Source organism: Bison bison, unplaced genomic scaffold (assembly GCF_000754665.1).
Source record: "Bison bison bison isolate TAMUID 2011002044 unplaced genomic scaffold, Bison_UMD1.0 scf7180017864495, whole genome shotgun sequence".
In the NCBI taxonomy this organism is placed as follows: Eukaryota; Metazoa; Chordata; class Mammalia; order Artiodactyla; family Bovidae; genus Bison; species Bison bison.
The window spans coordinates 8730523-8744982 of NW_011495054.1; the positions used below are offsets into that span (position 1 = coordinate 8730523).

Below are 14460 nucleotides of genomic sequence, written 5' to 3' on the forward strand. Positions count from 1 at the left end.
CCCCCCAAGCAAGGAAAGCCTCTCTCCTTCCTCCCCAAGTGGTGAGGAGCGCCGCCATGTTGCGCTGGCCTCTTGTCGCAGGAAGTGGGGCTGCTGCCTCAGGACCCTTTCCTCCTGCCGTGTGAGGTCCCCTGTCCCATAACCGTTGACGTCTCTCTGTCTCCAGGTTCAAGGCTGGGCAACTGCAAGGCTCACTAACGGTTGTAAGAGGCTGAGGAAACTCATGAGTGTGTAGGCATCGGAAAGTGAGGACGGGGACGGAAAGGGGGTGACCTGAGGTGGCGCCCACTAGCACGAGGGGCCCTGAGTAGCTGACCACCACGAGAGGCATCTTTCTCTTCCATGAGATTGAGTGTGTCCTGTTCAACTCAGAGTCTCTTTCCAGTTTAAAGGTGGCAGCTCTGCGCTCTGGGTTCCTCTGACTGCCCGGGGTTGGCGGGTAAATACAGACGAAAGGAGAGGATTATCTGTCACATACTTGGGGGTTACCGGTCGGGTAAGACAAGCCCACTCCCCAAACCACGCCCCCCCGCCCCCCAGTCCTGGCCGCAGGAGCGGGCAGAGCAGCGATGTAGGGGCCCGGACCATGGCTACACGCCAGCTACGAGGCGTTACAACAGGTGGGAGACGTTACAAAATGTAACCAGAGTCTTCGAGCACCACAACCCCTGTTCGGGGTCTAGAACAGCCGTGTGTGACCTACGGGACCCCCTTGGACATGGATTGTGACTAAGGCCCATTAAGTCCAGGAATGGGCCATTAAAAATACAATACACTGGCTTTTCCACCTGCTCTACAAACTCTGCCACTGCCAGACTATGAAAAGACCCCTTAAACGTTGAGAGGGGAGCTTGCGCTCAGCACGTGGACCAGGAGGCTGACTCCAGCCTGTGAACTGTCACTGAGCATCCCAGGATCATCGTCCCAGTGCCATGCCATGATAACCCAGGACTATAGTCAACACAATCTGAGCTCAACTGTTGACACCAAAGGATCATTGTCAACCAAGAACTCCCTTTTGCCCATGACACAGACTCTGCCCCCTGTTGAGCCTGAAACTGGCAGGTAAGTCCCTCTGGTTTGTCTTTGTTGCCTCCCGAGGAATGGGATTAGAAAGGGGTTTACAGATTTCACTTTTCCTCTCCGTGGCCCCACCTAAGGCTGCGACAGTAATTAACCTGGACGCCTACTGGAGAAAATGGGCTTCCCTGGTGGTTCAGTGGTAAAGAACCTGCCTGCCAATGCCAGAGTTGCGCGTTCGATCCCTGGGTTGGGAAGATCCCCTGGAAAAGGAAATGGCAAGCCAGCCCAGTATTCCTGCCTGGGAAATCCCATGGACAGAGGAGCCTGGGGGGCTACAGACCACGGGCTGCAAAAGAGTTGGACGTGACTGAGCGACTAAACAGCAGCACCTGCGGGGGTCCGTTGTTAAACCAGTATTCAGCGCTGCCGTGGGGACCGAGGGTGCACAGGCGGTGCGGTCCTGCAGGCAGGACAGAGACTCAGGCAGGTGAGGCTATCTCAGCGCTGCAGCTGCTTGGCGCTGTGTGTCGCTTCATGGCTGTCCCTGTGTTGTGCCTGTTGAACATCTTACGTTTCTTCCTTCGTCTGAGTGGAGGGAATCTGTTCACAGACTGGGCGACAATGGTGGCCTCATTGCTGGGTCCACAGCCAGATGCTGTTGTGGTTGTCTGCTGGACTTCAAAGAAAAATTGACCCAGTGAGCACCTGGATTACTGGTGATGTCCCCTAGCTGCTGGTGTCTGGATTGCATTTGTGCTGTTTGACTGCGGTGCCCTTTACCTGACCCCAGGGATATTGGGGAAGAGGGGCGGACCAGCGTTGTAAGGGTTGTATGGAGGATGTAGGGGAGACATGTATGGTGAGGCCACTCAAGATGGCTGTTCTCTTGCTTCCTGTCCATCTCCTGCTTGGCCGGTCCCTGCTGCTTTACTCACGTGACCACCCAATCCTTCAATTACAGGGCTTCACTGGTCCCTAGTAACTGGTGAGCCCACCTACGTCGCTTCCGTCTACAAAGGGAAGCCACCTCCTTCTCCAAGTAGCTGGAAATTTCTGCCGTGTCCTGCTCCCTGTTGGACACACATGGCTCCAGGACGGGTTGGTAAGATCATCTGTCCAGTAAACCACTTATGTCTCTGCTGCTGTCTCTGACTCTTTCTTTGGCCTTAAGGCTGAGTAATGACAAGGCTCACAGACCTTTGGGGTGAACCCGATAGGTGGTCAGCCTGTCAGACCACGGCCTTGCCTTCATGATGCTTATCTGCCGATTGTAAAAACAGCAGGTGAAAGAGTAACGTAACGTCAGGTGGTGAGGAGTGCTACAGAGAGAGACGGCATGGGGAGGCTGGGGTGTGTGTGTGTGTACTGGGGGCATGGAAGTTGGGGCGAACAAGTCCCCTCACTCCAACCCAGTCTCCAAGCCCTGCTGGTATCCCCTCTCTCCTGCCTGACCTTGGATTCGGTCAGGACACAGACTGTCTACAAAGAGGGTGTGCATGCCAGTTAAGGCCAAGTGCCCATGGGGCAGTGACGGGACTGGCAGAGGGGATTGAGAACCTTCTCTAAACCATGGGGGTCAAGGATCCTGAGGGCACCCCACTGAGGAACAGCGGGTGCGGGAGAGTCAAGGGCCTCAGGGTGGCATTCCCTCTCCTCAACCTGGCTTGGCCAGCCCTCTGCTCACCCCGGCTGCCCAGCCCAGGCCCTGCCCCTCGCAGGCACCCTGGAGATGCATTAACCTGTTTGCAGGTCTTCTTGAAATACCACGACAGTGTGTTGTGCCCAGTCCCCTTCTGCTTCAAGCTGTCCTCCTAACCTGGCTTCCCAGGCTCATTTCCCCCCATCTCTGAGGACTTTGACTCTCCCCCAGAGCCTTTCTGGATGGTCCAGGCCCGGATAGGTCCCCTGCCTGACACTGCCCCCTCGGACAGAGCTTGGCACCAAATCCACGCCTGATAAATATTTGTTGAATGGATGGATGGGTGGGTGCTGGACCCTGCCAAACTACCTTCCTGTCCTTGGTTTTTTGTTCTTTTTTTTTCCTACCAGGGTCACTGAGATTTGCCTCTGTCTGCCTCCCCCAGGGCTCAACTGACCACACCAGTGAACCCAGCATGCCCCTGGGCCTGGCAGCTGGATGGCTGATGCATGCAAAGCGGGCATGTTCTTGCTCGACCGCCTGACCACCCTGGCGCAGCCGAATCTGAAAGCTAATGACATTATTGTGCAGAGACACAATGTCTGTGGGCATTTGCTGACCCGGCCTTTGGTGTGGGCTTAATCCTGCATTCTCCCCGCGCGTTCCACGGGGACGCAGCGGTCACCCGTCTTGGCACGGGCACTTCTGGGGAAGGTATAAATGTCACCTCCCGCTGGCAGGCTCCACGGGCACTCTCAGGGGCTGGTGTCACTGGTAAGAATGGCTCTCTTGCTCGTCTTGCCTTTTGCTCTCATCCTGCTCCCTGATGGAAAAGGTGGGAGACCTGGGTTCAAATCCAGAGGCTAGTGCTTTCTGACCAGGTGACTTTGGGGCCAAGACCTCAAGGTGCTGAGCCTCAGTTTTCTTTTCTGTTCAATGGGGAGAGGGGCCGGGGTCCTAAAACCTCCTTTGTCGTGGGGCTCGGATACAGTGTAGGTGAGTGGTCCAGCGCGGTGCCTGGCATGGAGCGTGTACTTTGGCGATGCTCTTTACTGATGCTAAACGGTCCGTCAGCATCTTCGTTTTGCCAGCAGAGAAGAATATGACTGAGGGTTTGTGAGTGGAAGGAATAAACCCATGGAAGGTTCAGCTTCACGTCTAGGGCGGTGAGTCAGTTCTCTGCACACCCACAAACATTGGCGGGACACCTGTTTTGTGTCCTGCCGTGGGGCAGGAAGCGGCCGCACGTCTCGGGAAGCTCCCACCACAGGTGACTGAAGCTGGCTGGAAGGGACTCTAGTAAAGCCGTACTCGCCGCTGTGTACTGAGCGCTGAGCGGGTTCCAGGCGCTGTCGAGTGCTTGTGGTTTTCTCTGTTCTGTACTTGGATCGTCCCAAGCTGTCCGTAGACGTGACCAGGCGCCATCCCATCCCCATTTTACAGAGTAGGAAACTGAGGCACAGAGGGGACGCACTTCTCAGGGGTTGATGCTGGTAAGTGGCAGAGGCAGTTCCCGAGCTGAACCAACTGAGCTTAACCTTTAGTCTGAGGGCGCCAATGGTGGGGGGCAGTAATGTGGGGCCTTGGGCACAGGGACAGACCCAGAGGGCTGGCTTCCTAGGGGAGAAGGGCTGGTTTGGCTCTCAAGCTGTTTAGCTGAATGTCCTCTTTTGGGAGAACATCTTGGCCTGGGCTGTGGTGTGGAAGGAGCTTCTGGAAGCCAGGTGTTACCTCTGGAGAAGGGAACAGTCTCCCCTCCTCACTGGGAAGACGCAGGCTGTGTTCTCTGCCCCTCCTGCGGGAAGGGAGGAGAGACTTGACCGCTGTTCATACTTTTCTGATGTTCTCAGTCATTAAGAAATTCTGCTGCTGCTGATACATGTCTGAAGTTGTGTGATACTCATGTTTTTGCTTTCTTGTAGCCTGAGCTCCGTAATATACGTGTGTACTAGTCGTGGGGGGCGGAACAGTGGTGGAGAGGAGCTTTCTGGATTCCGGGTGGTGGGGAGGGAGTCAAGGAGGAAGCTGAGGGGGAGGGACAGGGAGTCCGGGAACTTTGTGAGATTGTAGATTGGGAACTACAACCTGGCCAAGCATGGCCAGGGCGTGAGTTTCCTCTGCCCATGCTGTTTTCTTTTACTCAAGAATTTCTGCATAATATTGATTGATGTATAAGCAATTGAGGTGTAGTAGCATTAATTGTCTGGGGCCACGCGGGTCCCCAGTCACGTTCTAGTTTCTCGCTTTATTTTTTAGTAGACCTCATTTCTTTGTCCCACTTTGGAGCCAGCCTGGACACAGAGAAGCAGAGCTAGTGAACGTTCAGGCAGACGCTGGCCATCCTCTCTGCCCTTGGAGAACGTGAAACCAGGCGGGAGGCACAGAATAGGATGTGGGGCTGGAGTGACGGGCCTCGGGCCCCGCAGTGAGGGAGCCGAGGGCCTGAGGGGTCCTCACTGCTGTGTCCCCCATGCCTTCCAGGTCACTCCTGCACGGAACAGCCCGCCATGGCCTCAGATCACCAGACCCAAGCGGGCAAGCCACAGCCCCTCAACCCCAAGGTGGGTACCACGTCAGGGCACAGGGTGGCAAACACAGTCTCTTAAGACTCGGTTTCCCTTCTATAAATTGGGTTTGGTGGCTCCTTTTCTGGGGTCCCTCTCTCTGGGCCACATTCTCCCCAGCTTGCACAGTGGAGGAGGGTGCTGATTCAAAAGGCCCCTTCCCAGCCCATAGCCAGCATATTTCTGACTCTGGAGACTCAATTTTCTCTGACTTACCCTGCACCCCATTGCCCAAGGGGGTCCCCAAAGCTGGGGTGAACCCTCAGCCCAGTCTAAGAGGGGGCTTGTGAATGGGTGGAGGGGTGGGCTTCCAGACTCCACACCTGCTCTGTGACCTGGACCAGTCACTTGACCTCTCTGAGCCTCAGGTCCTCCTAAAAATGGGGAGAGTTGGACTCAAGGCCTAAGGTGTCTGTGAAGAGGCAAAGAAACAGGCTCAGCCCCCTCTGCTTCGGGGGCCCCAGGCATGGATTCCATCCTGGAACTGCTTTTTTGTCTGACTTTGGACTCAGCTTGCTCCATTCTGCCCCCGAAGGGGCTTACTTTCTAGAAGACAGATAAATAAACGAGTAAATACATAACTTCAAGTAATGAGAAGTGTTAGGAAGAAGCAAAAAAAGTAGGGTTCTTCAGAGTCTGGGTGAACAAGGAACATATTAGCTAAGGTCAGGGAGGCCTCCTCAGAGGAGGTGACATTGGAGCAAAAGCCCAGGTCAGGTAAGGAAGTATTGAAAATCAGGGAGTGGGGTAGGGGAGAGAGTTCCAGGCAGAGAGCATGGCGAGTGCAGAGGGCCAGGAGTCGGAGCGGGCTGGATGAGCTTGAGCACAAGAAGGCCAGGGGGTTGAAGCTTGGAGCAGCCATCCAGTCGACTTCAAATGGGAGCCACTGACGGAGTTTAATGCTTCCTGGTAGCCATGTTGGGCTTCCCAGGTGGCTCAGTGGCAAAGAATCCGCCAGACAGTGATAGAGACCCAGGTTTGATCCCTGGGTTGGGAAGAGCCCCTGGAGAAGGAAATGGCAACCCACTCTGGTATTCTTGCCTGGAGAATGCCACGGACGGAGGACCCTGGTGGACTACAGTCCATGGGGTCACGAAAGAGTCAGCCACGACTTAGTGACTGAACAACAAGTAGCCATGTTACCAAAGTAAAAAGAAACAAGGGAAGTTAACTTCCGAATATTTTACTAAGCCCAGTATATCCCAATGTATAGGCAGTAGAGAAATTATTAGAGGACTGTTACATTCTTTTTTTCATACTAAATCTTCAACATTTGATGTGTATTTGAAACTAACAGCACATTTTAATTCAGACTCGTTGCGTATGTTCAATATACATCTAGTGGTTGCTGAATTGGAAAGTGCAAGTTGAAAGGATTAGGTAATACATAAAATTTTAGCATCCATCTGTGCATAAATAGCAACGACAATAATAATACTGAGCTCTTGGGCTCTCTGAGGCCTTTCAGATCCATGGGGAGGCTGTCCTTCTTCACCCTCCTTAGCCTGCAACCCTTGTCTCCCAGGCCAGGGTGGTCATAACACACTAGTCCTCGACTCTCATGTTCTGGATTCTTCTCAGCCTACAAAGTCGGCATGATTCCCCATTTCACAGTCTGGGCAGCTGAGGCTCAGAGCGATCGTGTGGCTTCCTCAGGTTGCACAGCTGGATGCAGCAGAGGAGATACTGGAGCTCAGATCTCCTGACCCATCCGTGGTCGAGTCAGTGAGCATCAACCCTGAATTGAGCCCATGGAATCTGAGCCCTGCTGGGCCTCCCTCCCTTGGCTTTGTCTGCTTTGTGTGGCTAATCCCCGGCCTGGGAGAGAGGGCCATGTTGACCCAGCCAGTGCTGAGCACGTAGATTCTCCAGCTGCCCTTCCTGGGAGCCTGCTGCCCTGAGCCCAGCTCTTCAGCCAGAGGCAGCTCCCAGGGGAAGTACATCTGACCCTGAGTTCTCTTTGCAATCATAAAAGGTGGCAGCTGCCCCCTATCCCCACCTGCTTCCCAGTTAGCACTGGCTATGAAGCTGCAGGCAGTCTTATCATTTTGCCGAGCTTCATTTTTCCTGATGGGGATTCTGCCAGCCTGTCCCTGAGCTGATGAGAGGACCAGATGAGGCAAGCGGGGTAAAGTCTTCTTAAGAGGTATCCCGAGGGAGAGGAAAGCTCAGAACCTATGAGGGCTTAAGAAAAGGGCATGGGTGTGCGTAGTTTTACGGGTGAAGTGTGGGTGCAGGGTGGTACTGACAAGGGCAGGAGAAGCTTGAGCAGCATGGCTTACCTAGCATCTTGCTATTCCTACTGTGGCCCACAGACCAGTGGCACCAGAACAGTGCTCCGATGGAGACCGCATCAGACAGGCCTGGGCTACAGGTTCAGCTCTGCCACCCACCCACTTGGGATCCTTACAGCATGTCCCTCAGTTAATATGATTACCCCTCCCACACACAGAGCAAATATGGTATACTAACCACTATGCTCCTCTGAATCCTTCCAACAACCCCATGAGGTAGGTTCTGGCTTTATTTCCCATTTTACAGACGGGGAAATTGAGGCTCAGAGAGGTGAAATGCTGCCTCAAGGTCTCACAGCCGGTCACTGGAGCTGGGACTATCGGACTCTATGTTTGCTTCGTGATTTCCAAGCACAGAACCCTTCAGCATCCGTCGAGGCTCTCTGAGTCCTCTCCCCACCCCACTGCCCTGTCTTCCCTCTTCCCCGTCATGATGAGGGTCTGATTCTCTCCTGTTGCAGATCATCATCTTTGAGCAGGAGAACTTCCAGGGTCACTCGCATGAGCTCAACGGGCCCTGCCCCAACCTGAAGGAGACTGGCGTGGAGAAGGCGGGCTCCGTCCTGGTGCAGGCTGGACCGTATGTACCTGGGCCGGGGGAGGGCCTCATCGGTCAGGGGCTACCGGGCAAGGCGGCCGCACTGTGGAGCTGGAGGGATCTGTCCTGAGCTGCTAGACTGTGCGATCAGGGGACCAGGATTTGGGGTCTTGGCAGCCTTCGGAGAGAGCTTGAGTTTTGAAGTCAGACAGAGAGCTCGGTTTCAAACCCTGGTTCCACCACTTTTGTGCCGTTGAACCAGGAGCTTCCCTCTCTGGGTCTCAGTTTCCTCCTCTGTAGGGCAAGTCTAACTGTGTCCTCCTGGGGATGATGCGACGGAACCCGTGTGAAAAGCCTGACACCCAGGTCAGCCACTTCCTTGAGGCAGGGAGATGGACACGGTGACTCCCATGGACTTTGGCAGAGCTGCCAGTCTCTGACTCTGGGACTGTCCTCACTCTGCTGGGAGGTCTAAAGCTGGATGTCCCAGCTCTGCGTCCATCCCTCCCTTCCCTGTTCCTGATGATAACTTGGTCTTAGTAGACTCGCTGACACATTTGGGGGCCAGCAGGCTTGGGACCCCATACCCAAGAAAGAAGGGGGGGTGACTGGTCTGGTCGGACAGAGTCATGCTCAGGTCACATAGTTGAGCACAGCCTTCAGGGTCCTGTCTTTGTGGTTCCCCAGTGGTTCCTTCTTTGCAAGAGCCTCCGGAATCAGGTGGCCACCAGTGACACCCAGCCAGCGGGTCAGTGAGTCTGGTGTGGGTCCTGAGTGACCCGCCCCACACCTCAGGGTTCACAGGGCATTCTGCAGAGAGTGGTGGCCCTGCTTGAATCAGAGTCTCTGGTGGACGACACAGCCAAAGGAACGGCCCCACCCAGCCCCACCAACCTGACGCACTCAGGACACCAGCCTGCCTAGGACCATGTCTTCATGGACAGCTGAGGTTTAGACCATTGAAGAACCACATCTGATTTTCTTTTTTTAGTATTTGGATGGCAGAATTTCTCAAATAGACTTTACACTTCTCTGCTTTCTTTTTAAAAATTTATCTTTGATATTTTTATTGTTCATTGTTTAACATTAAGGAGAAATGGCTTAGTGCAAAAAACCCCATATGACTCTAATCTTACTACTCAGAAGTAACCATTAAGATTTTGACTTTTGTTTGTATATACTTAGATTTTTCTCTGTATGTGTTTCACCAAATATATATTAGAAATACATTTAATCAGAAGTCAGATCATGCTTTACAAACTGTTTTATAACTCATTTTGAAAACTTTGCAAGATATCTCAAATTCTTTCTGTGTCATTAAGGAGCATTTTATGTCTATGTTTTTGAAAGAGCTGTTTAGAGCTAAATCTGCCTCAGTCACAGAAGAGGGAGGCTTTGAAGTACATGTTCTTGGGCCCCCTCCCTGCCCCATTGAATCAGACTCTTGGGTCTGGAGCCCAGGAATCTGCATTGCACAAACCCACCTAGTGATGTTTCTGTCCGGTTAAATTTGAGACCCTGTGTTCTAGCTCATTATTTTTCATGCCTTTTTAACATCACATTACAGAATATTACCCAGTTTCCTCGACCAGGCCCTGCCGATTGGCTGTGTAAATTGTTTCTATTATTTGATATTATAAACAACAACATGATGAACATTCTTACCCATATGTCTGCAAGCTCTTGACAAATGTTTTCTAAGGACACGTGACCTAAAGCAGAATTGCTAGATCAAGAGGGCAGGCATACTCTTCTAAAAGCAGCAAGAAACACCATCTCCTTTTCTCTTAAGGACTTAGATCGCTGTCCTGAACAGCAGTTACTGTGTCAGGCTGGATTGTTAGCCTCTGTGATGAACTGCCCCCAAACACCAGGCATCATGAAACCATGCCGCCTTTTTCTGACTATGCCCTTTCCTCTATTAGCCATGCCCTGTTGGCAGGCAATCCTTCCTTTTAAGGTACTATTTCTCTCCTAGTGGATCTAAGACTGTTGGTGTTTTGTCTGTACAAAATGAGTCCAGAGACCACCATCAAGAACAAAAGAGGAAAAGATCCAGAGAGAATGGGTATGAACAAGGTGTGTGAGCTTGAGAAGCAGTGATGTTCTGGAGCCTTTTCTCAGTGGTGAAAGCCAACAGGGCACATTTGTTCCCAGCTCCGTGTGCAGTGATATCACATGTAGGGCTTGAAATCGGCCACGTCCATGGAAACTGGCAAGCTGGATTTGTTTTGTTTTTGAGAGCTCCTTGTTAATTCACCAGTATACCACTGGCCCCAGGACATGGATTCTGAACATCTGTGCTTGTTGCTAGGTCATCTTTTAGGCTTCCTTTGTATTTCTTGACTGTGTTCCAGATGATTGAAGCCAGCATGGTGCTGGGTTTTGAATAACTGAGGTGACGCTGCCCTTGGATTCACTGTGCTTCGGTTTAGATGAGGCTGCTGCTCATTGTGATGAGCTGGGAAACTGTGAACTCTGGAGCCTGAGGGAGGAGCCAGGGTCCCACCAGAGGAAGTCTGGAGTAAGCCTGACCTGTTGTCTCTGTGTCTCTACTGCAGCTGGGTGGGCTATGAGCAGGCCAACTGCAAAGGGGAGCAGTTCGTGTTTGAGAAGGGTGAGTACCCCCGCTGGGACTCGTGGACCAGCAGTCGGAGGACGGACTCGCTCAGCTCCCTGAGGCCCATCAAAGTGGTGAGCCCCCGTCCCTCATCGTCTTCCTCTCTTTGCCCTGCTTAGAGCCAGAGGTCTAGGGACTAGGAAGGAGCCTTCCCCCCTGGCATCATGCCCCCAGCTGTGTGACCTTGCATAAGTCACTTCACCTCCCTGAGCCTCAGTTTCTGCATCTGCAAAGTGGGGATATTAGTATCAACAGCGTAGCCTGAGCGTGGCCACAGTGCACAACTTCAGGGGCTTCAGGCTTCATTCAAAATGCTCCATGGGGTGCCATTCACATTCTAGTCTATGTGGACAGTGCTCTTCAGGTCTATGCAACTCCTGTCACAGAGCAATTGCTCCCTAATGATTGCTGCTGTAAATACTCAGAGAAATTCTGGGTTTGGGGGTGGAGGAGAAGATAGCTTATTCTTGTTCATAGCTCATGCCCTTGTGACCATTCAGAGCTTCTCGGATCCTGATTCTTACTGGTGTGTGGTCTGCGAGGGCTAAGGGACCAGTGTTGCTCAGTTACACTTGCAAACCTCCCAGCCCAGCCTACTTCCCCCTGCTTGATGCCAAATCAAACAACACTGGACTTAGCATTCTACAGACCTGAGTTCCTCTGCTGACTCTAGTCCTTCTGGCTGTGCGTGTGACCTTGGCCAAGTCACTTTCTCTGAGGCTCAGTTTTTTCATCTGCCAAATAGCACTCAGTTGTGTCTGACTCTTTGGGATCCCCATGGACTGTGGCCCACCAGGCTCCTCTGTCCATGGAATTCTCCGGGCAAGCATACTGGAGTGGGTAGCCATTCCCTTCTCCGGGGGATTGACCCGACCCAGGGATCGACCCTGGGTCTCCTGCATTGTGGGCAGATTCTTTACTGTCTGAGCCAAGAGTAGCTTAAAGAAAGAATGCTAGACGGAGAGGAAGAATGTCAGAGGAACAGGAGAATGGGAAGATATGTGGAGGTGAAGGAAAGCCAAAATATTGTGTCTACTAGAGGCACGATATGCCTATGCATATGTATGTATCATGGCTACCATTTATTTTTAAAAAGGGGAGTTGAGGCTGTGGGAGGGAAAAATGCCATTTCAGAGTCAAGTACTCCCCAAAGTAGAAGCTGAGTGAATGCTACATGAAGGTAGCCCAGTAGAATGACCACTGTGGCTGGCCAATGGCATCGACACTTGAGTGGTAGGGGTCTCGGGCAGACGGCTGCAGGCGGAGCGTGCTGGTCCCAACTCCAGGGCACCCTGGGTGCCCTCACCCACACTCCCACTCCCCCGCTCCCCATCCACAGGACAGCCAGGAGCATAAGATCACCCTGTATGAGAACCCCAACTTCACGGGGAAGAAGATGGAGGTGATAGACGATGACGTGCCCAGCTTCCACGCCCACGGCTACCAGGAGAAGGTGTCTTCCGTGCGTGTGCAGAGCGGCACGTGAGTACACACCCTGCCCCAGGGGCCCAGGCTCCGAGCTGCCGAGCCCTGCTCTGCCCTGAGCTCTGGGGGTCTTGTACATTCCCGACCCCTGCCTTCCCATTGGAAAATGGGCATTGAAATCATCAGACGCCTGCATGTGGCTTTCAGTCCCTGTTTCATCCTGACCTGCCTTTTGGGCAACACCTTGCTTTTGAAAGAGAGAAATCATGGCCTTAACCTCAACTCTGAAGAGCAGGATAGTAAATGTTGGGTGGGGGCAGGGTAAGGCAGAGGCGGGGGGGTGGAGGGAGATCAGAAGGCTAGGAATGAATCGAGGGGTCTTTACAGAGCTGAGAGAGACAGGAAGCGCAGCACATGCTGGCCTTTCTCTGCATGCATTCCTGAGGTTGGAAATAGGAGGTTCTCCACCAAATTAAATTTCTTCGGCACGTAAACCTCAGTCACCAGCATTGGGGAATTTCTCACTGTGAAAAACGTGGATTCTATGGGGAATCTGAAGATGGACTTCGGGCAGTGGTTTGCCTGAGCCAGCTTGTACCAGCTTGCAAAAGCTGACTTAACTTTTCAGAATTTACCGTGAGCCAGTTGTTTAATCATTGGTAACTTGAAATAAGCCATTGTAGACCTATGTACACCACAGAGATTGGAAAGTGTTATAAACAAAACTTTTTTTTCCGCCCCAAGAGCACTAGTTTCCCAGTATATACTGGCTTTCTGGGGCTTGTCAAACGCTTAGAGTGTGCACAGTTCTGTATTCCTGAGCCCGGTCACTTACTCATCCCATTGGTTCAATTTGTCAAGTGATGTCATATGCCAGACACCATGACAGGTGATCAGTAATTCAAGGTAGGTTAAAGAGACCTGGCCTCGGTCTTGTGTAGCTAAAGGTCTGGTTGGAGGCAACTGTTCATAATTAGGAATCCATGCAAATCTAGTCTCCTTCCTTAAAGAAGGGGCTCTTGAGCTGAGGTCTCAAGAAAGCAGGAACTGTAGAGGTAAAGAGAAGGAAGGATGCCCCAGCCAGAATGGCATGTGCAAGCGTCCTGTGGTGGGAGGAGCCTGGTGAGTCCCCTGGGCTCTGCAGGGGACAGAGTGGTTGGGCTGCAGAGACACAGTGGCTGGAGTGAGTGTGAGAGGCAGAGCTGGAGGTGTCCACAGGGGCTGGCCAGGCAGGTTCGTGGGGGCCAGGCCTGTGTGATGCCTCCTGGGGAGAAGACTGTAACAGTTGTCAGGTGCCCAGTGAGTGACCCCCTAAATGGTGATGGCTTCAAATGGTGGCAGGATCCCGGAGGGGTCCTGGGACCTTTGCTGCTGCCCTTTGGCCTTGCTGGGGATTGGGCAGGAGGCCTGTCTTACCCTAAGCTTAGGTGAGCTTGAGATCACCGCTTCCTCTGATCCCAGTGCCAGGCCTGCATCTGGGAATTTCCCTGGTGGTCCAGTGGTTAAGACTTAGTCTTCCAATGCTGGGGGTATGGGTTTGATGTGTGATCAGGGTGCTAAGATACCATAGGCCTCAGGGCCAAAAAACAGAAACATAAAACAGAAGCAGTATTATAACAAATTCAGTAAGGACTTTAAAAAAATGGTCCACTTAAAAAAAAATCTTTAAAAAATAGTTGCTTCTAGAGGTAGCGAGCTCCGCATCAAGGGGAGGAAGAAAGCAGAGGCTGGACCCGGGAAGGGTGGTGGTGCTCTGCTCAACACCCAGGTAGTGTGGGATGATTGGGAGGCCCACCCTTCCTAGTGGCTGAACCATCCCCCTCGTGTCTCTCTCCATCTGCGTCTCCTGTTTCCCCACGTGCCCTCCCCCAACCTCTGGCCCTGCAGGTGGGTCGGCTACCAGTACCCTGGCTACCGCGGGCTGCAGTACCTGCTGGAGAAGGGCGATTACAAGGACAGCGGTGACTTTGGGGCCCCCCAGCCCCAGGTGCAGTCCGTGCGCCGCATCCGGGACATGCAGTGGCACCAGCGGGGCGCCTTCCACCCCTCCAGCTAGTGCCCCTCCCTTGCCTCCTTCCCAGGGGCTGGCCTCTGCCCAGCATCCCACCAGACATCCTGGAGAGTGAATAAAGTGTGACTTGCAACTTACCTGAGGCAGCGTCTTTTTATCGCCTGTGGAAGCCAGGGTGCTGCGTGCGTGCATGCGTGTGTGTGTAAGGCAGACACAGAACGACAAGAGAGCCAGAAAGTGACGGGGTGAGGGGTGGGACAGCCTCACCGAGACTTCTCAGCTCAGAGCTGCTTAGCTCTGTGACCTGGGGCACGCTGTCCAGCCTCTCTGAGCCTCTGCTTCTTCA

At 53.0% G+C, this 14460-nt stretch overlaps 1 protein-coding gene across 1 annotated transcript; it reads left to right on the plus strand.

Annotated features, from left to right (window-relative positions):
* Window positions 1-3343: 3343 nt before the first annotated feature.
* CRYBB2 (crystallin, beta B2) lies at window positions 3344-14251 on the plus strand. Its single transcript, XM_010828698.1, has 6 exons — window positions 3344-3436; window positions 5144-5223; window positions 7982-8100; window positions 10620-10752; window positions 12018-12160; window positions 13991-14251. The coding sequence occupies exons 2-6, from the start codon at window positions 5170-5172 to the stop codon at window positions 14157-14159; spliced, it is 618 nt and encodes a 205-aa protein (XP_010827000.1). The 5' UTR covers window positions 3344-3436; window positions 5144-5169; the 3' UTR covers window positions 14160-14251.
* The last annotated feature ends 209 nt before the right edge of the window (window positions 14252-14460 follow it).